The sequence below is a fragment of the Zeus faber genome, assembly GCF_960531495.2.
Source record: "Zeus faber genome assembly, chromosome: 6".
Classification (NCBI taxonomy): domain Eukaryota; kingdom Metazoa; phylum Chordata; class Actinopteri; order Zeiformes; family Zeidae; genus Zeus; species Zeus faber.
In genome coordinates, this window is record NC_137201.1 from 11,315,174 (window position 1) to 11,339,562 (window position 24,389).

The 24,389-nt window shown below is 43.8% G+C and overlaps 2 protein-coding genes across 6 annotated transcripts in view; one reads left to right on the forward strand and one right to left on the reverse strand.

Annotated features, from left to right (window-relative positions):
* Positions 1-7,413: 7,413 nt before the first annotated feature.
* setd6 (SET domain containing 6, protein lysine methyltransferase) lies at positions 7,414-12,315 on the forward strand. Its single transcript, XM_080002603.1, has 9 exons — positions 7,414-7,507; positions 8,183-8,257; positions 8,346-8,490; positions 9,619-9,760; positions 10,461-10,655; positions 10,740-10,884; positions 11,150-11,330; positions 11,419-11,555; positions 11,666-12,315. Exons 1-9 carry the CDS (start codon positions 7,481-7,483, stop codon positions 12,002-12,004), a joined length of 1,386 nt encoding a protein of 461 aa, XP_079858729.1. The 5' UTR covers positions 7,414-7,480; the 3' UTR covers positions 12,005-12,315.
* Positions 12,316-12,320: 5 nt separating this feature from the next.
* Positions 12,321-24,389, reverse strand: part of cnot1 (CCR4-NOT transcription complex, subunit 1) — a 34,150-nt gene continuing 22,081 nt past the window's right edge. For 2 of the 5 annotated variants that reach the window (XM_080002601.1, XM_080002600.1), the window contains exons 31-49: positions 24,070-24,366; positions 23,820-23,960; positions 23,327-23,431; positions 23,091-23,210; positions 22,762-22,956; positions 22,455-22,597; positions 22,171-22,279; positions 20,013-20,182; positions 19,459-19,690; positions 18,917-19,165; positions 18,617-18,780; positions 18,123-18,240; positions 16,720-16,821; positions 16,320-16,493; positions 16,054-16,203; positions 15,289-15,469; positions 14,334-14,466; positions 14,065-14,199; positions 12,321-13,254 (exon numbers count right to left, since the gene is read on the reverse strand). In XM_080002601.1, the coding sequence (XP_079858727.1) occupies positions 13,176-13,254; positions 14,065-14,199; positions 14,334-14,466; positions 15,289-15,469; positions 16,054-16,203; positions 16,320-16,493; positions 16,720-16,821; positions 18,123-18,240; positions 18,617-18,780; positions 18,917-19,165; positions 19,459-19,690; positions 20,013-20,182; positions 22,171-22,279; positions 22,455-22,597; positions 22,762-22,956; positions 23,091-23,210; positions 23,327-23,431; positions 23,820-23,960; positions 24,070-24,366 (2,997 nt within the window). In that variant the 3' untranslated portion in view covers positions 12,321-13,175. Of the gene's footprint in view, positions 13,255-14,064; positions 14,200-14,333; positions 14,467-15,288; positions 15,470-15,999; positions 16,204-16,319; positions 16,494-16,719; positions 16,822-18,122; positions 18,241-18,616; positions 18,781-18,916; positions 19,183-19,458; positions 19,691-20,012; positions 20,183-22,170; positions 22,280-22,454; positions 22,598-22,761; positions 22,957-23,090; positions 23,211-23,326; positions 23,432-23,819; positions 23,961-24,069; positions 24,367-24,389 lie in introns of those variants that run through there. The other 3 variants (XM_080002599.1, XM_080002598.1, XM_080002602.1) reach the window with 2 other exon arrangements.

Below are 24,389 nucleotides of genomic sequence, written 5' to 3' on the forward strand. Positions count from 1 at the left end.
CGCCAAAGCGGCACTGGACTGCGACAGGAAACGCCGTTTAAACAAAAGAATGAAAGGACGCCACCCCCTCCGAGCTATTTCTCCTCCCTGCAGAGCCATGTCCTTGTCCGCCGTTCCAACTGCCCTGTTGGCGTCCCGGTCTGAAGGTCTTTTTATCCCCCCTTTCAAAAAAAAACACTTTTTTAACCACTTGATATACATTGCTCTATTTGGTGCAATTGTAACAAAAAAAATGAGGTCGTAAATGTTATACTCTTTTTAAGTTATGCATGAATGTGTGTGTGTGTGTGTGTGTGTGTGTGTGTGTGTGTGTGTGTGTGTGTGTGTGTGTGTGTGGGTGCGTGCTGGAGACAAAATGAGAATGTGTTGTGTGTGTGTGTGTGTGCGTGTGTGCGTGTGCGTGTGTGCGTGTGTGTGTGTGTGTGCGTGTGTGTGTGTGTCTGAAAGATATATCGAGAGGAAGTTTGAAGGTGCTGCTGCAGCAATCGGCCTAAGTGGCGGGCGTGAGCCAAAAATACTTTGAATTAAATTACTGTTGAGGAATGAATGAGTGACGGGGCGGACGGATCAATAAATGGGAAGGCGGTTACATAAGGCGTAAAGATGGAGGGTGGAGGACTTTCGCCGAACTCCTGCGCCAAAAACCGTGTTATTGTGGTCCGTTTCTGTCAGCGGGATTAAGAAAGGAGGGAAAATCAACAGGGTCCGCTTGGAAATACCAACTCTCGCTTGCTTGCACGTTTCAGAGCGTTTTCAGCGCAGTTTACTTTTTTAGCGGCTACGCGGCGATGTTGTCGTAGAGAGAGGTGGAATACTGACAACAACAGCGAATTCAAATCTTTTTTTATCACACACGATTTGAGAATACGCTTTATGATGTTGTGTTTATGAAATGAGAGCTGCAACTGTAACTGTTGAAACTGGTCAGTGGGATGTATTTGTACTGTATTGCATTACGTCTACATAGATAGATGGATGAATGAATGGATGGATGGAGGGATGATAGACAGATAGATGGATGGATGATGGAGGAATGATAGATAGATAGATAGATAGATAGATAGATAGATAGATAGATAGATAGATAGATAGATAGATAGATAGATAGATAGATAGATAGATAGATAGATAGATAGATAGATAGATAGATAGATAGATAGATAGATAGACAGACAGACAGACAGACAGACAGACAGACAGACAGACAGATAGATAGATAGATAGATAGATAGATAGATAGATAGATAGATAGATAGATAGATAGATAGATAGATAGATAGATAGATAGATAGACAGACAGACAGACAGACAGACAGACAGACAGATAGATAGATAGATAGATAGATAGATAGATAGATAGATAGATAGATAGACAGACAGACAGACAGACAGACAGACAGACAGACAGACAGACAGACAGACAGACAGACAGACAGACAGACAGACAGACAGACAGATAGATAGATAGATAGATAGATAGATAGATAGATAGATAGACAGACAGACAGACAGACAGACAGACAGACAGACAGACAGACAGACAGACAGACAGACAGACAGACAGACAGACAGACAGACAGACAGACAGATAGATAGATAGATAGATAGATAGATAGATAGATAGATAGATAGATAGATAGATAGATAGATAGATAGATAGATAGATAGATACATGTTATTACTACCAAAAGTCCTACAACTTGTATAGATTGCCATTGCATGTGCAGAAAAATGTTTTTTATTGCGCATACGATTTTTGGTGCAGAGTCAGGCACCTTTTCCCTCATTTTTAAACCTAGAGGTGTAGTGTTATGCAACAGTCATGCTGAGATCCTGGGGGCGGGGGATTTCCAGGCAGCACCGACCACACACACACACACACACACACACACACACACACACACACACACACACACACACACACACACACACACACACACACACACAGCACACAGCACAACTACAATGTGCTATTGTTTAGAGGTATGTACGGAAGAACTAAAAAACGATTGAACATTTTAAATGTAATAAGTTGGTATTTGTCTTGTATCTGAGTTGAAGTGTGAAGTCTCATCCGGAAACTACCGACAAAGGCTGGAGGATATTTTGTGCCGTTGACCATTGGACGGCAACAACAGACTGACACCACCACCTGGCGGCGGACCTCGAAACTGTCCTCTCTTCCTTCCTTTCTTTCTCTCTTTCTTTTCGAATGTGTTTCTTTGCACTTTGTCTTAATGCTTTTGACGTTTTATGTAAAGCACTTTGAATTGCCCCGTTATTGAAATGTGCTATATAAATAAACTTGCCTGCTGCTTCCTTCCCGTTTCTTTCCTCCTCCCTCCCTCCTCCAATTCGCTCTCCTTCTCTTTCCCTTCCTTTATATCTCTTTATTCCTTCCTTCCTTCCCTTCTCCCCTTTTCTTTTTGTCCCCCCCCCCCCCCCTTTCCTTCTTCCTTCCTTCCTTCTTTGCTTTCTTTCAAACCGTGTTGCAGCCGGTCTCAAGAGCCTGTGTTGAATAGCAACTAGTGTCTTTACATGAATCTGTTTCTTTTTTCTTTATATTGTAAAGGTACAGGGGTTTTCAAAATGGTCAAACTCTCAGGTGTACGGTTTTATGTTCTCTCTTTCTCGCACACAGACAAGTGACGGGAACACTCATAGTTTCAGTGACTCACGGACACACACACACACACACACACACACACACATTAACTCGCACTTCCTGTAGGATGCATTCAGTCATTTGTGTGTGTCAGAAACGTCGGAGTTAACAAGAGGGCGTGTAATCTTTCGCCATATCCTCATGTAGACCCTAGAGCCACACGATGACACTCGGCAAGGTGATGCAGTATGATGTAGTAGGCTGCGTTTAGACTGCCTATTAATCCCAACTCATAGTCTATGTGTTTACGCGGGACACTCATTTTTTGGGTCACATTTTGCTGTAATACACATTTCGCTGTTCCATCTACAACGGTCGGCCACAACATTAAAACCGCTGACAGGTGAAGTCAATAACATTGCTCATCTTGTTCCAGTGGCACCTGTCAAGGGGTGGGATGTATTAGGCAGCAAGTGAACAGTCAGTTGTTGAAGTGTGATGTGTTGGAAGCAGGAAAAATGGGCAAGCGTAAGGACCTGAGCCACTTTGACAAGGACCGAATTGTGATGACTAGACGACTGGGTCAGAGCATCATCCAGCCCGAAGTCTAGCCAGTCTGGTCCGATCCCACAGAAGAGCTACTGTAGCACAAATTACTGAAATTGTTAATGCTGCTATGATAGAAAAGTGTCAGAACACACAGTGCATCACACACAGTTTGTTGCGTATGGGGCTGCATAGCTGCAGACCGGTCAGAGTGACCATGCTGACCCCTGTCCACCGCCAAAAGCACCTATAAGCCAATGAGCATGTGAGCGTCAGAACTGGACCATGGAGCAATGCAAGAAGGTGGCCTGGTCGGATGAATCACGTTTTCTTCTACATCATTTAAAAGTGTATATTGATTGGTGTATATTTACAATATACAGTATATGGAGTAAAATCATATGATGTGTAAGATATAATTGTAGTGTGAATGAATCAGAATTGAATCAGGCCTTTTAAAAATCTGTTAAACCCCCGCCCAAAATTAGCAGTATTGACATTCATCTCCATAGTTTTGAGAAGTGCTTCTCTAAAATCAGCGCTTGGTCTCCTAAAGTCAGACCTGCTTATTTGTTCTTGTGACCAATTCCCTCCCTGAAATTGCTCATTTAAGTCGGAACAAATCAACTTAAACACCTCTATAAATACTTCTCTAATATATAGATATATGCAATGATGCTTTCAAAGAGTGTAGAAGGTGTGTTCATGTGTTGTCATGCAGCCAGATATTAAAACATCCAGCAAAAACAAACAAAGGGAAAGGGGCAGATTTTTTTTAACTAATTGATAAGAGACTATCCCACTGAAGCCAGTGAGTGAATCCCCTCCCTTCCTTGGTCACATGGTCTGGACATCTTACATCATCATGGGTTAGGAGTGCATGTGTGTGAGTGTGTGTGCGTGCGTGTGTGTGTTTATGAACTGTCTTACATGGTGGGGGTCTGCAGGGCTGTTCAATAAGTAAGCCACCTTTTGTTCTGTAAAATGTCAGAAAACTGGCCAAGGTGACTTTTACAACCTGCTTGTTTTGTCTGACCGACAAAAACCCCCAAATATACAATTCATGATTATTCAGTATAACAGAAAAGCAGCAAATTCTCAGATTTGGGCACCTAAATCTATCATTATATACTTAATAAATGAGTTAAGTCTTAACGATTAAAAGTGTAAATGGTCAAGTAAATGGCCGTGTTCTAGCCTAAATATCACACAAATCAGTTAATAATCTAAAACAACTAAGACCAGTCAGTCAGTCTATGGCACTCAACCAAATTGACAAACAATTACAAAATAAGAGACTAGTTGACGGTCACTTACTGCATGTATATATTCAACCAGATGAGTGTTTGAATGAGTGACTGGCTGCTGTGTTTCCTTCTCTCCCAGCTCAGCCTTCCCCACGGTAATGTGTTCAGCTTGTTTTTGGGTCACCGGCCCGTGAGGGCCATGGGTGAGGGACTGGTTACCAAGGCAACCGACTTTGCCAGACGCCCCGAGGGACTGCTGCTTAGCCAGCTTACACAGGGCAAAGGTGTGTTAAAAAAATTAATCTAATGCTAGTATTTTAGGCTCTCTTAACAATTAAGACTGTCCAAATTGCTTTTTAATTGTACGGGGTATTTTTTATTACCAAGCTTTTGATGAAGGACACTGTGTAGTATCGTTTTCCATGTGTTGTAAATATGCTTCATTCCAACTTGGGGAAAACCATGTGTATCAATGGTGTACTGTTTGATGTGGAAGCCTTGCATTGCATTTTCATGACTAGAACTGGGTCTAATTCTCGGTGTGATCATGGTGAATTACGGCCCCGGGTCGAGAGAGCATCCTGAGGAACTTGGGCCTGGGCAAGCAGTCGATGGAGGAGAGGATTCTAGGAGAGGTAGAGCATGTCTCCGCTGTGCTGGAGAGGAGCATCGGTCAGTGTCGATGCGGGCAAAAAACCTGAGTCAGATGGTTGGAAAATCACCTACTTATCAACCTAATTACACTGAAAACATTGGATGGTCTGATAAAGAAATCAGATTCATGGATTAGAATTCACACAACACAGATGAAATAGTTGAATTAAAATGATTTTAGCTCATCTCAGTAGTCAGGGGTCCTCAGAGTGAAGATTGAAGTGTGAGTTATGGGTCAAAATGTCCCAAAAATGTTTTGTCTCTAAATCCAGAAAGATCAAATGAATACACGCCTTAGATATTGTGGCGATAAACAGTGCTTAAGTAATCCTAATGATTCCCCAGCTCAGGAAAGCCAATGGAACCCCCAGATGCTGTTCCACAACGCGTCCTGTGACATCATCTGCACCATAATGTTTGGGGCGCGCTAAGAATACCAGCACCACTACTTCCAAGCCATGATCAAGATGATGGCCGACAACTCCAAGATCGCCAGCGGACCCTGGGGGATGGTGAGTGTTTATATTTTCAGACAAAGATTGAAACATGACAGGTCAGTCGCTTTATTATTTTTTATTTTTTTGTCAATTTGCAGTCAGTACCTGAACTTGAAACTAAGAAAACAAGGGATTTTATGACCTTATAAGAAAAAAAAAACAAGAAAAAACAACAACTTTTATTTTGATCATTTGGAAATGTGGAATTTGCAGCCAGAAATGATTTTTTCTTTACATTTATTTATCTTTTTTAAATTTTTATTAAAATGTTTATGTTTTTATTTATGTCGTTATTTATGTTTTATTTTTATTTATTTTATTATTATTTTACTTTTTGAATTTTGACATTCGAATTGATTTGATTAATTGTGTTCGATGAAGACCAGGTAGTGGTGATGCTGCCGGACCTGCTGTTAACGGGGACCGACACCACCTTGAAAACCATCCATTTCGCTGTGCTTGACCTCACGGCACACCCCGAGCAGCAGGGTGTGTGGTGGGGGGACGGGGGGTTTCGATGGATATGAAGAAGCTATGTATTGGAGTGGATGAAAAGGGGTCGGGGGCTTCAATGATCGAGGAGTGATTTCTGTTTATTATTGACTGATATAATTTTTTTTGATAGATAGAACCCCCCCAAGAAATTATATGATAAAAATTATTTTTATATATTTTTGTAATATCTGTAATTCTGAACCCCTGTGTCAACAATGCAAAAAAAGGGGTTCGATGAAAATATTTCTCAGCTGATTTTTACTTTTACACTCTCTCACTCTCTCTCTTTCCGGAAAATGGTCGACGTCTTTCCATGAATTTACAACTTTCAGGATACAAATTTTCCGATTCTTTCCGAGAATATGAAACTGACCATGGACTCACAGATTTTGTATCTTACGACTTCTGCGAATCCTGCAAAGTAAGGAGGAACAACACAACACTGCATCTAACACAGGGTTAGATCCGAATAGAATGTCTTCATTTAAATAAAATATCAAACAAACAGCCCCGTAGACATCTACCAGGTAAGATGACACACACACACACACACACACACACACACACACACACCTACACACACAGTTTGTAACCACTACAGAGCGATGGAGTCTACAACACGTAATGGTGCGAAGGCCGCAACCTGCACATTTATAACAAATTGGATGATGATGTCACAAAGCGTCTTACTCCACAGACTCAGCTCCACCACCTGACTGGAAGCTGTAGAACATCGGGCGACGCTAGAACACTTGGCTACTTCCAGTCAAATTTCATCGATTTTTTCATTAATTCCTGCTCTGAATGTGGGTCGATTTGGATGGAACCTGAATACGAGATGTCTGCACCGTCGTCGGCTGTCGTGTTTCACGACACTTTTGGCCAACCCTGTGGGCTGGACCCATGATAATAATAATAATAATAAATAATAATAATAATAATAATAATAATAATAATAATAATAATACATTTTAAAGTCTTGACAAAATTAGGGAATTGTGTAGGTTTTCAAAAATATATGAACAAATCTGTACATAGACTGTGTGTGAAAAACAAAAGTATTATCATATTTATGTCGTCATCATCTGTCTATTGCACCATTAGTGTTAAGTATCATAATTGATGTGTTTTAAAAGTAGTAGTACGTTAGCATGATTATCCTTATATGTTATTATTAATATGATTGCAATCGTTATTATTATTATTATTATTATTATTTATAATATCACTTGGTTATTTCACTGCGCCGTGTCGCGTATTGAACGAGCGTTTTCGAGTGACGCGCTGACGTCGGGAGCGCAGTCGTTGCGTGGCACCTGATTGGTCGGCCTGCGGGCGCGTCACAGGAGGCGCGACGCGCCAGCTTCCCGGATCGGGCAGCGGGTGCAGGGAGCCGCGAGTGGCCCCGTCGTCCCTCCGTGTTTTGGATCCACAAAATGGCAACAGAAGCCAAACGGCCCAAGGTTAGGACCGCGTTCACTCTCTCTCCCCCCCCCCCCCCCCCTCCGCCCCCGGGGCAGAATGTGTGCGTTTTCTACCCAGAGGAGTTAGGCTGCCGCGGGTAACGCTCCGCGACGCGGGGGCGCAGAGGGGTCTCGGTGTGGGTCGACGCGGCCGTGGCGACCACGACGTGTTGAGGAAAGGTCACCGGCAAGAGTTTGAGTTTAGTGTATTTTTGAGAATATGAATGACGTGTATCTTCATTTAATACATTTCTGAACACTAGTCATTCGTTGTAACTATGAAGTATTTAAAGTGTGTACCTTTCTATGGGTTATAATCAATGTTTTGTTATCACCTTTTTTCCTCATCTTATAGTTATTGTGTAAGACCCATTTTTTTCTGGTGTTTGTTTTTTCTCGCCACTTATTATTATTATTATTATTATTATTATTATTATTATTTATTATTGTTATTTTCCAGGTTATATATTTTGTATTGTGTCATAAGGTTTAGTGTTTTTTTTTTTCATATTTTAGGTGGTACAGTCAACCGTTTGCCATTGTGTTCCATTGCTTTGTTATTTCTGCCTATTTTTTAATGTGTAAGATGATGTAAGCTGTTGCTGACCCTGCAATTTCTCCTCGGGGATCCATCCACCCATCCACCCACCCACCCACCCATCCATCTGCTGTCAGGTGGATGAGGGGCCGGAGCCGCTGCGGCACTTCCTCCAGTGGTGTGATGGAGTGGGGCTGAAGCTCAGTAGCAAGGTGAGTGTTGGCCTAGCTCTGCGTTTTTGTGTTCCTGTGCTTTCCACTGCTCTAACCCCCCCCCCCCCCCCCGCCCGGCGGCAACCAGGTGTGTGTGAGCAGGGAGGGGACGGTGGCCCAGTACGGGATGCTGGCCACGGAGGACGTAGACGAGGGGGAGGTTCTGTTCTCCATCCCCAGGTCGGCGCTGCTGCACCAGGGAACCACCAAGGTCTCCTCGCTGCTGGAGCAAGGTACCAACCGGCCCCCGCAAAAACTCCCCAACTCGACTAATGTAACTGCTCACAGCCAATTACGTAACAGATATTCATTAATTAGTGGGTTTTTACAGTCTTCCGGGTTCTCTGAAACGCAGCATGTTTTTTCCGAGTTAACATTGAAGGCCGCATTGGCTCCCCCGGTCTGTCATCTCCTGGTTGCTCGTCTCGCGGAGCAACCGCTATGCGGTCTACGCAGTGCAACCCTCCTGTCTTTAAAACAACCGTTCATGTTTGCCTATGAACAGCAGGTGGCCGTTTGGTGCCGTGTCGGGCGCATCATCAATTTATTGAGTTTTATGTTGTTGTTTTTTGGTGAAGTTCAGCTGTTTCCTTGGATTACATTTTCAGTAAGTTACATTTCCATGAAATAAAACAAACGTTGTGGTATTTCTGTGAGTAATTACCATAGCACGGCTTTTATCTTTCCGACGCCTCTTCACCCTCTGTGCTGTACCCGCAAGTGGCTGGAGGGAAAGGACTTCTGAGGGACGAAGCTTGGACTAATGTAACTTTGTGTGAGCAAAGCAGCCCGCTCCTGAAAGGAATACAATTAGTTTCTCACCCATTTCTGCTCCAAATGTAGATCGATATTGATCAAACTCGAACAAGACGTCTGAAATGTCCTGGTTCTCACGAGACCTCAACCATGTCTGTGTGTTCTGCCGTTGTCGTGTTTGAGATACAAATACAAATTATTTTAGATGCCAATGTTCTTATTTTTTCACACCAGAAGGATCAAATAGTGCTTTAAAATAAAGGAAACCAACAACAACCTTTTCACTTAAAGAAAGTGAATGCATGCATTTAAATGTGATGCAATTCGCTCGTGTGTGTGTGTGTGTGTGTGTGTGTGTGTGTGTGTTTTTTTTTGCAGTGTCTGGTTTGTGTACTCTGCATCTGCAAGAGCTTTCATTTCTCCTGAATTAAGAAGTGAAATCTATAACATATTTCAAAAGAGGATACATTCCCCAAGCTGGGAAAAAAAAAATCAACTCAAATCGCAATATTGTTCAGAAAAGATGGCGATTCTTTTTGTGTTTGTGTTGTTTCCTCATCCGCCACAACCATGTGTCCCCTTCCCTCCCCCTCCTCCTTCTCCAGACAGGGATTCTCTGGAAAGCTCGTCGGGCTGGGTCCCACTGCTGCTGGCCCTGCTGTACGAGTACACCTCCCCACGGTCCCATTGGGGCCCCTACCTCTCCCTGTGGACCGACTTCAGTACGCTGGACCATCCCATGTTCTGGTTAGAGACACCATGGAAATCCACCTCTTGGAGTCCAAAACTAATTTTATTGCATTGTAATAGTTATGTTATTGTTTTAAATATGCATGTTAATAACACTGCACTGGAATGAAATAGGGTGAATAAAATAAAAAAAAGTATTTAATTTATTACATATAAAAAATGATGAGTAAGTAAGTAAATAATGAATGATGAAAAAAAACAACATTATCTAATATTTGTGTTTCATCACATTTGCATTTTTGTGAAAATGTGTTGACTTGTTCTTTGAAAGTAAAATATAAAAAAGGATAAAAATACAAAGTGCACAAAAGGTAAAGATAAGAAAAAGAATAAAGCATAGCATGTGTTAAGCAAAATGTTAAAAATAAATGTGAAGAACAACATTCTTTAATGTTGTTTATTTATAATAAAACATTCAAAAACTTGCCACATTAGAATGGCATCTCTTATCTCAATATTAATGTAAGTAATGTGAACTAGATATTACTATTTTGTGTGTGTATTATTAAACCCAATGCAATTTGATGAGCATTTATACAACAGTTTGTCTCGGGGCCGGGATCTCTCAAGCAGCGGAAGCTAAAGAGAAGGTTGAGGACAGTGCGTCGTTGGTAAATGCAGTAGAACTCAGTTCTTCCCAGCGGGACTTCCATCCTGAGGTCCTTCTGCTGCTGTTTTTGGTCTTTTTCCCGTTCAGGTCCAAGGCGGAGCGGGACGGGCTACTGCGGGGCACGGGCGTCGCCGAGGCCGTGGACACGGACCTGGTCAACATCCGGAGGGAGTACGCCGAGGTGGTCCTGCCCTTCATGGCCAAGCACGCTGACCTGTGGGACCCCCAGAAACACTCCCTGGAGCTCTACACACGGCTGGTGGCCTTCGTGATGGCCTACAGGTGAGCAGGCGCTTTGTGGTCAAATAAATAAAATAAACACACACAAACACACACTGTTTTACTATTGTCTTCTACATGACTTAGTTTCCAAGAGCCCCTGGACGACGATGAAGAGGACGACGATGAGGAGGAGCAGGAGGAGAAGGTCCACAACCCGCCGATGATGGTGCCCATGGCAGACATGCTGAACCATGTGTCTGATCACAACGCCAACCTGGAGTACACGCCGGTGAGAGGCAACGCGGGGTCCAGGGACCCCCCCAGATGGTGCTCAAAGAGGTTCCAGGGGGGGGGTCACCAACAAAATAATACAAAGTGAAACTTCACCACCATTATCTAACAAGAGCGCAAGACGGGTGTGGACATTTGGACCGAATCGTATCGAACGCTGAAGAGCTTCTCAGATTGGGCCTGTGACTTGAGAAAGGTTGAGAGTCCCTGCATCCCACAGTCCTATTTACTTAATTCCCATCGTTTGCTCCTTCCTTCGTCAGGCGTGTTTGAAGATGGTGTCCGTTCGTCCCATTCGCAAAGGCGAGGAGGTCTTCAACACCTACGGCCAGATGGCCAACTGGCAGCTGCTGCACATGTACGGCTTCACTGAGCCGTATCCCAACAATGGCCACGATACCGCGGACATCCCCATGGTGAACCTCTACACAGCGGCCACGCAAGGTAGTCCAACGACACGCAACGTTCCGGTCCCATTCAAGGGTCAAAGAAGGAAATTGAAAGCCCCCCCCCGCCGCGCTCGGTTCCACAGGCATCCAGTCGGACGTGGACAGGAGGCTGGCGGAGGAGAAGCAGGAGCTGCTGTTCCGGACGGTGGGAGAAAAGGGCGCCTTCATCTTCGGCAAGCAGGGCTGCCTCACGGACACTGAGCTCCACACCGCGCTGAAGGTAGAAGAGCACTCGGTCTTGTCACATTTTTTTTTTTTTTTTTTCCCCCTCTCTCCCCCCACGGTGCCACCATACATCTTCAACATGGACATGGTCTTTGTTGTCCTCAGGTGCTTTGCATGTCAATGGAGGACTTCCAGGAGTTCAGAGAGAATGAGGGATGGGAGGAAGACGACGAGGAGGAGGAAGAGCAGATTTCCCTGGCGTTCTCCAACGAGGGGCTCCCTGGTCTGCAGGCCGAGTGGCGCTCGTTGATCCACGCGGCAGCGCGCTTGACCCTGGCCTCCTATGCGGCGGGGAGCGGGGAGGAGAGCAAGAACGGAGACGGAGAACTGATGGAGGACGAGGTGGCGCGCGCAGGGCTCAGCCACCGGCAGCAGAGGGCACTGCAGGTGCGCCACGGACAGAAGAGCATTCTGCTAAGAGTACTGGAACTCACCAAGTCATGAATCTAGGAAGTTTCACAGATAAAAAAAAGACAGTTGGAGGATGCTTCATTTACCTTTTCTACAGAAAGTATCATTGTATTTTTCATGTTCAAATTGATCTAGTCTTAGACGGTAGCCTCGCTTTTCAGCTCTCCTTCCTGAAGTTGAGTGTCTGCTGAATAAACAGTCGGGGCAGCAGTTCCATCATCTCAGATATCAGACCACATGGTTGTCACTCATATTGCTGAACAATCTGACCCAATTAATGTGTGGCCAACAGGTTTTGGTCTAAAAGGAAAGCCATATTATTACTGTAATAAATGACAGATTCAGCCACCATTGTTTAATGCTTTATTTCTTGTATGTATGCATACTGCAGTAAAGTAGCAAGAACTAAAGTCAACTAGAAAGAACTACAAAATACATCACACGGACCAATACATTTACAAAACATTCAAAATCCTTACAAAATGGGTTGTATTGGTCCTTCTTGTTCTGCAATGAGGATCTTTGTACATATGTTCAAGATGGCGTTTCACCACCTACCATTTCCAATTTTTACAAGTGCCAGGGAGAGCCACAGATCCCGTCTCCATTACCGCCACCCTACAAACACACACGCTGGAGAAGTGTACAGCTTAGCCCACCCCGGATGGGAATCCACTTCACTAAAATAGTCCTTGTCCCACATCAAAAAAAGTCACAAAATGATATTTGCAGGCAGCTTTTTTTTATTGCATCCTCTACCATTCACCTTATGAATGCAAAAAAAAAGTCATGGGGAAAAAAAAAAAACAACTTACGGAAGGGAGGCAAAACCAGGAACTTTGGTAATGATTACACATGTTTTTACATGTCAAGTTACATTTTTTGAATTGACATTTTCTTACTTCTTCACCTGTTCAATCACCCTCCCGATCCTAGATATTTACAAAGCATCAAAAAGAAAAGATTATTTAACAGCATGTCCAAATTCCCGTTTCTATCAGCGAGGAAAAAAACAAAACAAATCAAACTCTTCAGAACTCAAACTCTTCAGAACTGTAAGCAGTAGTCCTTCTATCCACATTTAGAACAAGTGTCATTGCCAGTTTGTCCAGTGCCGACAGTACAGGAGGTGTGTGTTGGAGGGCGTGGGTGGGTGGGTGGGTGGTTGGGGCGTCTCCCAAACTGCAGGCGTGGCTGGGACAGACTAGCTGGCACCAGTGCCTTCCATCACCTGCTGGGCCTGCTTCTGTCCCATGCAGCACTGGGCTACAGACTGGAACAGCCTGAAAGAAAGCAGGGCGGGTGTTAGAAGGGTCATGGATCGCCCTCTGAGGATTGGACATATTGATTACTCTAAATGGCAGGAGTTGAAGCAGGGCTTCCCAAACCTTTTTAATATCTCCCTGTTATGCACGGGGTAAAATAGATACATCACTAATAAGAGTATAAGGGTCCCGCAAAAAAAAACAACAACCCTGTGTTTCGAGTATAAACTCTGAATTCCAACCCCGATTTCAGGACCTACTAAAAAGTTGTAAAGCCAACCCAAAGCCGCAATTAAAAAAAATAAAATAAAATTTAGAAACTGAAATAGCGAATGTGTCTGTGTGTGCGCATGTGTGAGTCTGCGTGTTCATGCCTGGAGCCGTTGTGATTTATTTCAACAGGGCAAAATTTGACGTTTTTTGTGATGGCTCTGATCTGGCTTTGCATTAAGAAATAAAGCACAGGCTAAACAGGGCACCGCCGCCCTCCTTCCCACAGCCTGGCACTGGTCCGCAGCCCCAGTGGTTGGGAACCTCTGAGTTAAAGGATAGGTTCGCCATTTTGACCACCTTGGCCTTATTAATATGTTGGCTCCCGGCACCTCCTGACACTTTCCTACTGATATCTTAGCGCTCTGCTGCAGCTTTAGTGCAGTTCATTAACAGGACTAATGTTTAAGCCTTAAAACAACATGTTCACAACAACTGGGCTGAAAAATGGAAAATGTACCCTTTACCACTGAACCATTTCTTGAGACCACTGGGGAAAACAGCCTCAGATGAAGACGGTGGTGTAACCGTGCTAAACTGGTTGTGTTAACAACTCACTTTTCGATCTCTGGTGCACAGTGAACAAAGTCGTGGCTCCAGAACTTGAAGGCAGGATTCTTGATGAGCTCAATAAAGGTGATGAGCAGCCCCCATGGATGCGGCCTGTTCACAATCAGCCTCTCCAGCAAAACCCTGAAGAGGGAGTTGAAAAAAGGCAAACTGAAGGTCAGTTTCTACCAGGCGTTTACATAGAGTCGTCTTAAAGGATTAAGCTCTTAAATACTCGACTGGTTTAGCAATCTTTGGCCGACGCCCGTGGCTCCTACCTGGTGATCTGCTCCTGGATGGCCTCCGTGTTGGCCTCAGCAAACAGGTAGAGCATGGTGCAGCTGAAGTAGTGGGTATGACTGTTGGGGTAGCGCAGCTGGTTGGCTATTGCATTCAGGAACAGGTAACGCCCTGAGAAGAACAAAGAGATAAAACAAGTCAACAACTTCCTTGTGGAATCCCTGCACTGAGTTAAGACATATCTGACACGCGTCTGGACACTTGATACCAAAAGATGTGACTGACTAATACAGCCCTTCTGCCAGAAGGGCTGTATTGCGTGATCCTCAGGCCATGTACAACCAGCTCAAATATTAGGTGCTGCTGCACCTAAACACCATCATGGGTGGTGCAAGAGCCACACAATCCTGAGCAGGATAAACCCAGCAAACAAACTGAAACCATTCTTGCAACTAGAAGGTTATTTGAATGAAAAACAGAAGGCAACGCTTTATAAATATGAGTTGACTTGTGTCCAAGTGATGATACACTGATCTGACCACATACATACAATACATACTGAAGGCAATAAAAGATGCTATTTGTATAGCACCTAATTATTATTAGGTTTTTTTTACAAAGTGTCTCACTGAAATAGCACAACAGAAAGCAATAAAGGGGAAAGAAAATGTTAAATGAAAATAGAAACGGAAACAGCCGACCAATATCACAAATATGGACATCTTAGAATGGCCCATGGAATCATTTCCCTTTTTCACCTCCAGCTGCACACGTTAAGTTCTAATGGCGTTAAACAAGTGGTATGACGTCGCCTATTGATGTGCTGGCAACAAACTAACAGGAAGTTATTTTGAAGATGATGGGTGTAGCAGCTATAAAAACAAAGTGCAGCAGTGCTCCCGGGACGCATTCATCAAGCAGTAACATTTGACTGCGCCAGATGGGAGAGAAAGCATCTTCTCTGTGGACAGGCTGCATGTGCTGAGCTCTCACCCTCTGTGTCCAGGTCCACAGCCAGATTCTGGAAGATGTCCATGTGTGCAGAATGGGTGATGGTGCTCATTGAAGGGGTGCTGCCCTTGTTGTGGATGTGCGCGATGGCCTGTGTTCCCACGTATAGCACCAGGGCGTTGATCAGCTGGATGTTGTAGCGGTTGCCTGGCTCGTTGGACACCTGGACGCAGGGAAAGAAATAATTAAAGAAAATATGGAGGGGGGGGGCCTTAAGTTGTGTAAAAACTGACATGTCAAATTTGACGGGCTTCCAAACCAGGAAGTGGTGCTTGTAACTAGTCAGGCGTGTGTAGATGATATTCAAATCAATATTGTGTCTTGAATATGATAGTCGTTCAAACACAAAATGAATTTTTGCAGCTTTTACCAATTTCTATATTTAAAGGAGCTTTTGTTTGGATACAAATGTCTTTTTTCACATTTGTGGAAAAATAGAATGTAACAGGAATACAATGTTTCTATTATTTTCCCCATGTTAAAAGTAATAATTAAAAATAATCTACCCACTTGTTAACCTTTATACTTTAGTTCAAATAAGTCAGCATGGTTCATATTATATATAAAAAAAACAACAGAAGACCAGGGAATTAAAATTAGACATAACTTGTGCATCCAGTGCTGTGAACTAAGCATCTTGCAGTTGAGTGCAACGTTCAAAAGCAACATTTTGCTTAATGAGAGCAAATTCACCTTGACTTTCTCCAGCTGTCCACACTTTAGCACAGGCTTTGCTCCGGCGCCTACCTGCAGGTTGCTGCGCAGCTCGGAGAGGAAGGTGACTGGTGAGCGGGTCTTCAGGTAGGAGTCCAGATCCTTCTTGAACTGGGAGGGCATAACACCTGTGAAGTTGGTGAGGATTCGAGGAGCGATGTTGATCTCACTCAGCATGTCCACCTGTGGCGGGGGCAAGGAGGCACAAACATCACATCCAAACTGCTTCCCTCGCCCCGAGGCGGGTCAGCGCCATCGACAGCTTTTATTCAACTCTGGACCCATGTCTGAGTGGCCACCTTGAGGTTGGGGGTGAAGGGGTCGGGAAGCCTCATGTTGCGTGGGAAGGCACTGAGGATGAGGTTGCGGAGCTGGATGCAGTTGGGCGGGATGACGTCGCAGAAGCCATAGTGGTAGTCGCACAGGAACTCTGGGAAGTCGTGCAGCAGCACCAGGAGGACGCGCAGCGTGCCCTGGAGGAGGACGTAATGAAAGAAGGGGCAACCACAGTGAGCAAAGAGTCATTGCCAATAGTTACATCCTCACACGAGAAAACCTGAATGAAGTCCTTTTAAAAAGTGATTAATGGTTCACACTATATAGATTAAATAAAAGCTTCCTTGGATTAAATAGTTTCTAGGGAAAAGCTGGAGGTTGTGAGAGTTTTGGTTTGTTTACAGTATGACACACTAAGCGTACCTTGTAGAGAATTTGCATAGGTTTGTTGAGCTCTACGTTCCTCAGGAAGGGGGCCAGGTACTTGAAGAGGTCGATCAGCAGCTGAGCATACATGGGCCAACCCTGGACCGTTGGGGAGGGAAAATACAATTCAAGAACTTCAACAAACAATCAATGTACTTACAGAGTGGGCAACTTTTCCCAGGAGTTTGGAGTCAACATTTTTTGAAACAGGGTTCATTTGTGTTAAAGAATAGACTATTGCCCTCATCACCTTGTGATGTTGCAGAACACTTCTTCCTCAACCACTTTATACTCAAAACAAATTTAGCCTTTTAGGATTTTAATTTTTTCCCTTATCAGAACCATTTGGTTTTCCATTCTTTAACCCTGAAATGAATACGCAACTTGACCACTAGAATGCATATGATTGGTCAGAAATTACCCAATGTTTAACCCTATTTAAAGGGGACCTATTATGCTCTATTTTTATTTTAGATCAAGTTAATAGTTCTCTGTGATCCCCAAAACATGTCTGAAGTTTGTTGCTGAAAACACCACTCTGATTATCTCTCGTTCCGAAACAGGCTGTTTAAGTGGGAGCAACCACCCTCACGAGGCCTCAAGGTCTGTCAGTCAGTGGGGTTTGAGCAAAGATTCCAGGTTCTGTGAGCCAAAGACGTTTGAGCATGGCTTTCGTTGTATTTGAGCCGTACCGTTCACTGATGTCAACATATCAGTTAACCAACATGTTTTTGAACAAATTTGAAGATGAGAAATAAGCCATCCGGGTACTGAATCTTCACTCATTAGATCTACAAGGCCTCATTTAATAGTTAGTTACAAGTTCTGTTCCCATGCTCTAAGCTTGTGGGAGGCAGACACCGCACCAAGGAGGATTTCCTGTAAACCACGGAAAATAAAAACACTTTCGATTTGTGATCGCCCTGATCCGGCTTTGCAATAAAGAACTATTTCTATTGGTTTTGTTTGAAGCAACACACAGCGGATTGGATGGAGCAGATGACCATATGAAGAAATCCTGCACGAGTTGACATCAGCTTGTGCCGAGTAGGGAAAAAAAACATTGGAAACCTAGTGTTCAGAGCGGTCGGAAGCCTCAGCATTTTGTTTACAAAGATTACTGTCATTAGTGTCTCTTCTCTTCTCTCTCTCTCATAATTGGTCCCCTTTAAAGACATACACATTACCATTAATGTGCGATTTGATACACTTGCAAAACACAGGTTATCTCGAGCTTCCTGCAGTGAGGCAAAGCAGAGAAATTGTCACTCATGCAGTCATTCAGTGACCGATTCACACAAGCAAGCAAGTTCGTGGCTTGTTTTGCCACATTGACGTGTTTTAAGTAAATGTGTGCAGGTCACCCAAACCCTGTAACTATGTGTGAGGTCAGTGCTTGCCTTCTGCTGCGGTGTGTGCGCCAGCATCCTGGCGATGAAGATGCGGTGGGAGATTAGCTCCAGCCAGGCATACACAAAGCCAGGTGCTTTTGTGGGCCGCAGGATGTGGAAGGTGTTACTGGAGGGAAGGGAAGAGACCAGTTAGAGACCAACAGAGAAGGAGGAAAAACACAGTGAACTCCAGAGCGGTAGGGCAGGGTGAAAAAAAAAAAAAAAAAGAAAGAAAGAAAGCACACTATACTGCGATATTTCTGTGGACTGAATTTGTTGCTTTGAAATACTTTTGTAATGCGCTTGAGATGGTATGTTGTTAAAGTGAAAAGTTGGTAACAATTCTCATTATGTGTAAAATGTCAATAAATCACTAAGCTACCACATCAATATCAGATTGAATCTTGACCACATCGAATCGTGCGATTCCACCCAATACCTAGCCTTTGGGCATAAGTGCACAGTATGTAGAAATGCATAAAATGCTTGCTTATGCAGCGTACCAGAAGGCGGTGAGAGTCTGGAAGTTGATTGTCTCAAGGACATGCTCTGGGGCGTTGAGCTCCAGCAGCAGCATGATGAAGATGCGATGGTAGGGCAGCTGCTGGAACTCCGTCTGCCGTACGTCGTGGTCTTGGATCAGCACCCCAACCACAATGCCCAGAACCTGGAGCCAAAGACACAGTTTATACATCAGTACAAATTAGTTTATACCTCAAGACTGAATACTTAAAATGGTTAGGATTTTACATTTCATCCGGTTAAAAACACACATGCTTGTATTTCATGTGAATGTGTTGTACCTTGTTGAGCAGGTTGATCTTAGTCACCGTGTTGGTGGCCTCTCCGGAGTGCTTGACCAGCAGGGCGATGAGCCTGACGAAGGCATCCAGGTTGTGGTAGCACTTGGCCCTGATGATGGCTGTGCTGGCTGTGGGGTTGTGCTGCTGCTCCGCCTGCGCCCGGTAGCTGATTTCCACACACATCTCTGTGCAGAGGCGGAAGAACCGCGTGATGAGGTCATCCGTCTTCAGAATTCCTTGCTGGTGCATCTTAGAAGGAAAGCAAGCTGGTGAGAAGCGGCTGGGTGGGGTTGGCGAGCGGCCAAGTAAATTATGTCTGCAAAAGCGTTGGTGATGCATTGAGTAAAACAGAGCAGGTTGTCCAATAGATAATTTTCCAGCAGACCCCATTTACACTAAGTAGCCATCTGCATCAAAAATTATGTAAACCATAGGAAAACGATAGAGATCAACTATCCTTCTCTCAATAATTATTGGTAGATTTTTTAACAATATCCCACATTCGGCAACTGAAAATGTCAGGCAGGGTTAGGAGCTTTTACCTGTCCGACAAAGGCAGAGAAGGCCTTGGTGCTGTCCCTGCCCGCGGCAGCAGAGTGGTACAGGTTGACCCATTCCCTTAGCAGGTACTCCGCCTTCTCCCTTAGGCCTGGAGGGTCGTCGTACTCAGACGCCTGCGAGATCCCAGAGTGCATCATGAAGTTAGGTCCGCCATGTGCCCTGTCGATCATTGCTTCGTAGTTGGAGCGAACAACATCCATCAGCTGGGGAAGACTGAGGGGATCAGGGAAGGAAAAAGCATCTTTAAAAGTCATGTAACTTTGAAAATGAGAAAACAATTAATCCACGGTGAAACCTCCAGATGGCGTGCCATTAACAAACTAAAAAAACCTAAGCAAATTATTAGGAACTTAACTAAGGACTGAATCCAGAAACGAATCATATAAATCGTGAAAAAGGGGAACAGCAAGGAAAAAGGAAGCTGTCACCCATGGTAGTGCCTAGCACAAATATTATTAGATATTTCTTTGGATTAAAATAAATGTTACTTGCAGAATAACACTAGCATGCTTTACACTAGCATTCTGTCATTTACCCTTCAGGTGCATTGGCCCTGGAATGTGCGCTGGTCCTCATCAAGGTCTCGATGGTGTGAAGGAGGTCAGCCTCTGTGATGTGGCTCACGCTGCGCTCGTCCACCAGCAACAGCTTCACCAGCTGCATGGCAAATGCAACCGCCATGTAATGCAGCCCATTCTCCATGGACTAGAGGAGCGGACAGGGTGTAGAGGTCAGTTGGGAGCGTCAGTATTAACTCGTTCTATGATTTGCACCATTACACAAGACATTATTCCTCACAAGGAAAATAACAAAATCAATTTTCATTCAATTATATGTTCATAAAACATTGACGATTAAATAACATTTACATTGTCAGATCATTGAGTTTATATCAGTGATCGGAGAAATCAAATTTTCTTTTGGTCCACAATCATTTGGTCCTATTGGGTGTATCTGCTGTACATCAATGACAAGTCTGTACATCGCGTGATCTGATCACACATGATAAGACAGCTGCACCTACAGACTACCGCTGCAATTTTCAGTTACCACAACAGTGAGATTGCGGATTTTGACACTGTGTTTATTATTATTGTTCTTTATTCACTATGGAACAATAATATAACATGAAACTGTCCCTGAGTTCCAATAAAAATAAATAAAACATGAAACGAACGGTCACTGAGTTCCAATAAAGTAAAATATGGGACACTCACCAAGTTTCAGTATAATGCAACCTGTAAATCACTGAGTTTTAGTAGGACAACATATAACTAACATGGAAATGTCCTGTTCAAAGTTGAAATCCAAGTCTTTCACTTTTAAGTGCAAATATACCTTTCTATCATATAATGGTACTTGCCACCCCAAAATAAAATGCAAATCATTGCAAAAACAAACAAAAAGTAATGATAAAAGGCAGATTCTCACTCGCGTTCACTGGAAGTCCTGCTTCCTTCACCGTGCATTAAACCAACTGAATAAAATCCAACGACTTGTTTTACTGAGTGACTGGTCAAGAACCGAGTCTCAAAACAGAGTCAAACCTTTCATCACAAGCAGAGCTTGTGCCCCACGAACAACCAGATCACAATCGCCGCTGTAGTAACAGCAGTAGACACGCAGTCTGCACAATTTTGGAATATTGTCAGGCAACATAAATATTTGATCTAATCATCTTTGTTTACCTTAAAGTTCCTCCAGCTGACATTTTCTTTCTTTCACTCTTTTTTGAACGTCAACTACGCAACTCTTGTTACATGATGTTGGTTTGAGTATTGGAGCATTTTTATGAGTACATGAGCGCCAGCGTTGCAGCTATCTGTGATTTCCAGTTTTTGACTGGGAAAATCTGTTGAAGTATTAATGCCTGGTGAAAATAATTCCCTCTAAGCACAATTTGAATAAGTGCTCGGTGTATATAACAATAACTATCACCATTTTATTCGCCTCTGTCAAAATAAGATGCAGATTTGTTCACTTCCGTGTTTGGCAAGTTGCAATGAAAAGCCAATCAGTTTGGACAATCTAAAGCTGACCTTTTACCTCTAACCAATTAGAGTTGAGAGACAGTGTGCAGCATCCTAAACTCTGAGAAGGAGAAAGATGATTTATTGTTGACGACAGGGCCACATACATAGTACGGCCGTTTTTTTAATACTTAAAAGTCCGACCCAAAGCAGACGGTAAATATCCATTGTGTTGGAAAATATGTCTACAAGATGACTCGACGCAAGACGGCCAACACCACAAACTTTATTTATTTAGACCTACTTGCCATATTTAGTTTATGATTTTATCAAAATGATATTTAAGTGAAATTAAATTAATTAAAGCAGCTGCACTTTTTACTTAATTCGTAATATATATTTATTTTTAAAATGGCGTTCACTGACAGAACTTTTTTTTTTTTTTTTAATCTGTAAATCTACATGCCTTCATTATGTCATTCTTTATACAGCCTGCCTAGCAATTTTTTCAAGATCAATAAACACAGATAATATTTGACTGGAATCTCTCCCATTTGTCCGGGAAATTGAAATCTTCCAGGAAACGTAGACCGGCAACATTTTTATTTGAAACTCCGATGAGAACAATATCGGTTGTGTGCATTTGTCCAAATTTGGCCCATCAAGCAGAAAACCGGCGGATTCCGTTCCGTTCCAATCGATCGGTGCATCTCTAGTGATTACCTGTGCTAGGTGCAGGTCATACTGCTGCATATTGACCAGATGGTTTCTGATGAGCAGCTCCACAGCCTCCACATTGTACTTGTACTCATCACGACACTCAATCAGACATCTGAAACAAAGGACACCAGACGGGGCGGACCGTTTTAGTCTCAATATTGCAGCAATACGTCAATAAAAGTAGATAGGCACAGAATTTCAAGAAAAACAACTTTAGGTGTGAACGAGGCCTACAGGAAATCACAATAACAAAGCCTCAAATGTTTTGATTCTTCCCCCTCCCTCACCTGGTGATCTGTTTGTTGCACCACTGGGGTCCGTAGGCCCGTCCATCCTGAAGGGCTTTAAGCACCAGCAGGTGGCACTCCCTGTAGCGCAGCAGCAGGTCAGCATCAGCCCCACTGGTAGCATCCAGCAGACCCTCTACAGCCTGGAGAGTGAGTGAGTGAGTGAGTGAGTGAGTGTGTGTGTGTGTGTGTGTGTGGGGAGACGTCAGTCGCGTAAAGATTCATATAAACTACATCAACATTTTTTACTCTGCAGTTAAAATTGATTTTGACTTCTTTAACAGTTATTGCTAAAGCAGAGTTGTACCTTCTGCAGCAGGCCCAGTGCAGCGATGCCATCTCTGGAGTTCCTGGCCAGGGCCACGGCCTCCAGCAAACTGCGCAGAGCTTGTGTCTGAGGGTTCATGGCCAGGGCTGGAGGGACTGCATGGAGGTGCTGCTCCAAGTCCGCCATGCACTTGTCATAGATCTGGGCCACGTCGTCTGTGGCCCATGCCTGTTGCTGTTAGAAAATCAGGAGAAACATTACTTAACTTGAAGCTCAATATTGTGAGAACTGCATGAATATTTTAGCTCAGACCAGTGTCATTGAAATCATGAATAGTGAATTCCATTTAAATTCAATACAGTACTAACCTTCATGGGTTGAGCCAAGAATCCAGTAGGTTGAGAGAGGTCGTTGCTTGGTAGAAATCCGGGAACATTCCTGGCAAACTCCTCATATACAGCCAGTTGTTTGGGATCTACTCCTCCTACCTGCACCACAGTTTAACAAACATCAAAATCACAGTAATAAAGGAAGCATTACAGGCCAAAACTGCAGATAGATTGCAACTTGATTATTGCCAGTGATGGAAGGCGACAGTTTTTACCTTCAGCCTGATCTGTTCAGGCATGCGCTCTGCCTGGTAAGTCAGCACCACAGGGTCACAATAACGACGGCCCTCCTGACGTGCATGCTTCCTCAGCTCAAACTCCTTCAAGGTGATTCAAATACGTCAAAACACTGTACAATTCTGGACACTGGAAATTTAAAATACCATGACACGCCTTGCATTTAGATGTACAATTATTTTCACAGTAGAGGTTCTTAAAATTCCACCGGGTAGGTGCTGTTGAAACCCATTTTAAAATCCACAGGTCTCACTGTGATTTCACAGGAGATCTTCAAAAGGTGACCAATTAGGTCACCTTTACAGAAAATCAAGAGAAAAGATAATTTTAAAGTTTGTGTGGAAGAAAACATTGATTACTATTGTATAGTATATCGTTATTGAGTTGCGAGTTGATCAACACAGGAAACCTGACTCAATGACCATATATGGTAATCTTCCATGGTTTGTAACTCGAGTGAGCCAGGCTTACCGTTGCAAGTCTCTTGTCCATCTCCGGCCCAGCCTTCTCCACAGCAGTCTTCTGGATGAAGCAGCAGGCCAGTTCACAGTTGTCCTGGGCAATCCTGGCTGCTGCCTCCTCCATCATCTCCCTCTGCTGGGGGGTTGGAGCCTAAAGCAACATCAGAAGAAGGGATCAGACTTTTCAGAACCTTGATAAAAAACATCAAGCCCACATTCTGCATGTTTGTCCTTTCTGTAACAATACACGGCAAACGTACTCTAAGCGCTGCGGCGAAGCTGTTCTTGAGGTTGGTGGCGATACTCATGAGCAGCGGCTCACGGCAGGTGATCATGGCCATGCCGGCAGTCAGATTCCTCATCATGTGGTGGGCCGCCACACGCATGCGGGACTCCTCTGAGTCCAGCGCAAAGTCCTTCCGAACAATCTGCTCACACGTCGTCATGGCAATTTTAATAGAGCGATCGACAACAGGATGCACCAGCTCCTGAACAGCGCGCTCCACCGACTGACGTACACACTGCTTCAGCTGGGGGTGGGCCTGCAGCAGGGGGATCTGGAGGAGAGAGCCAAGCGGTC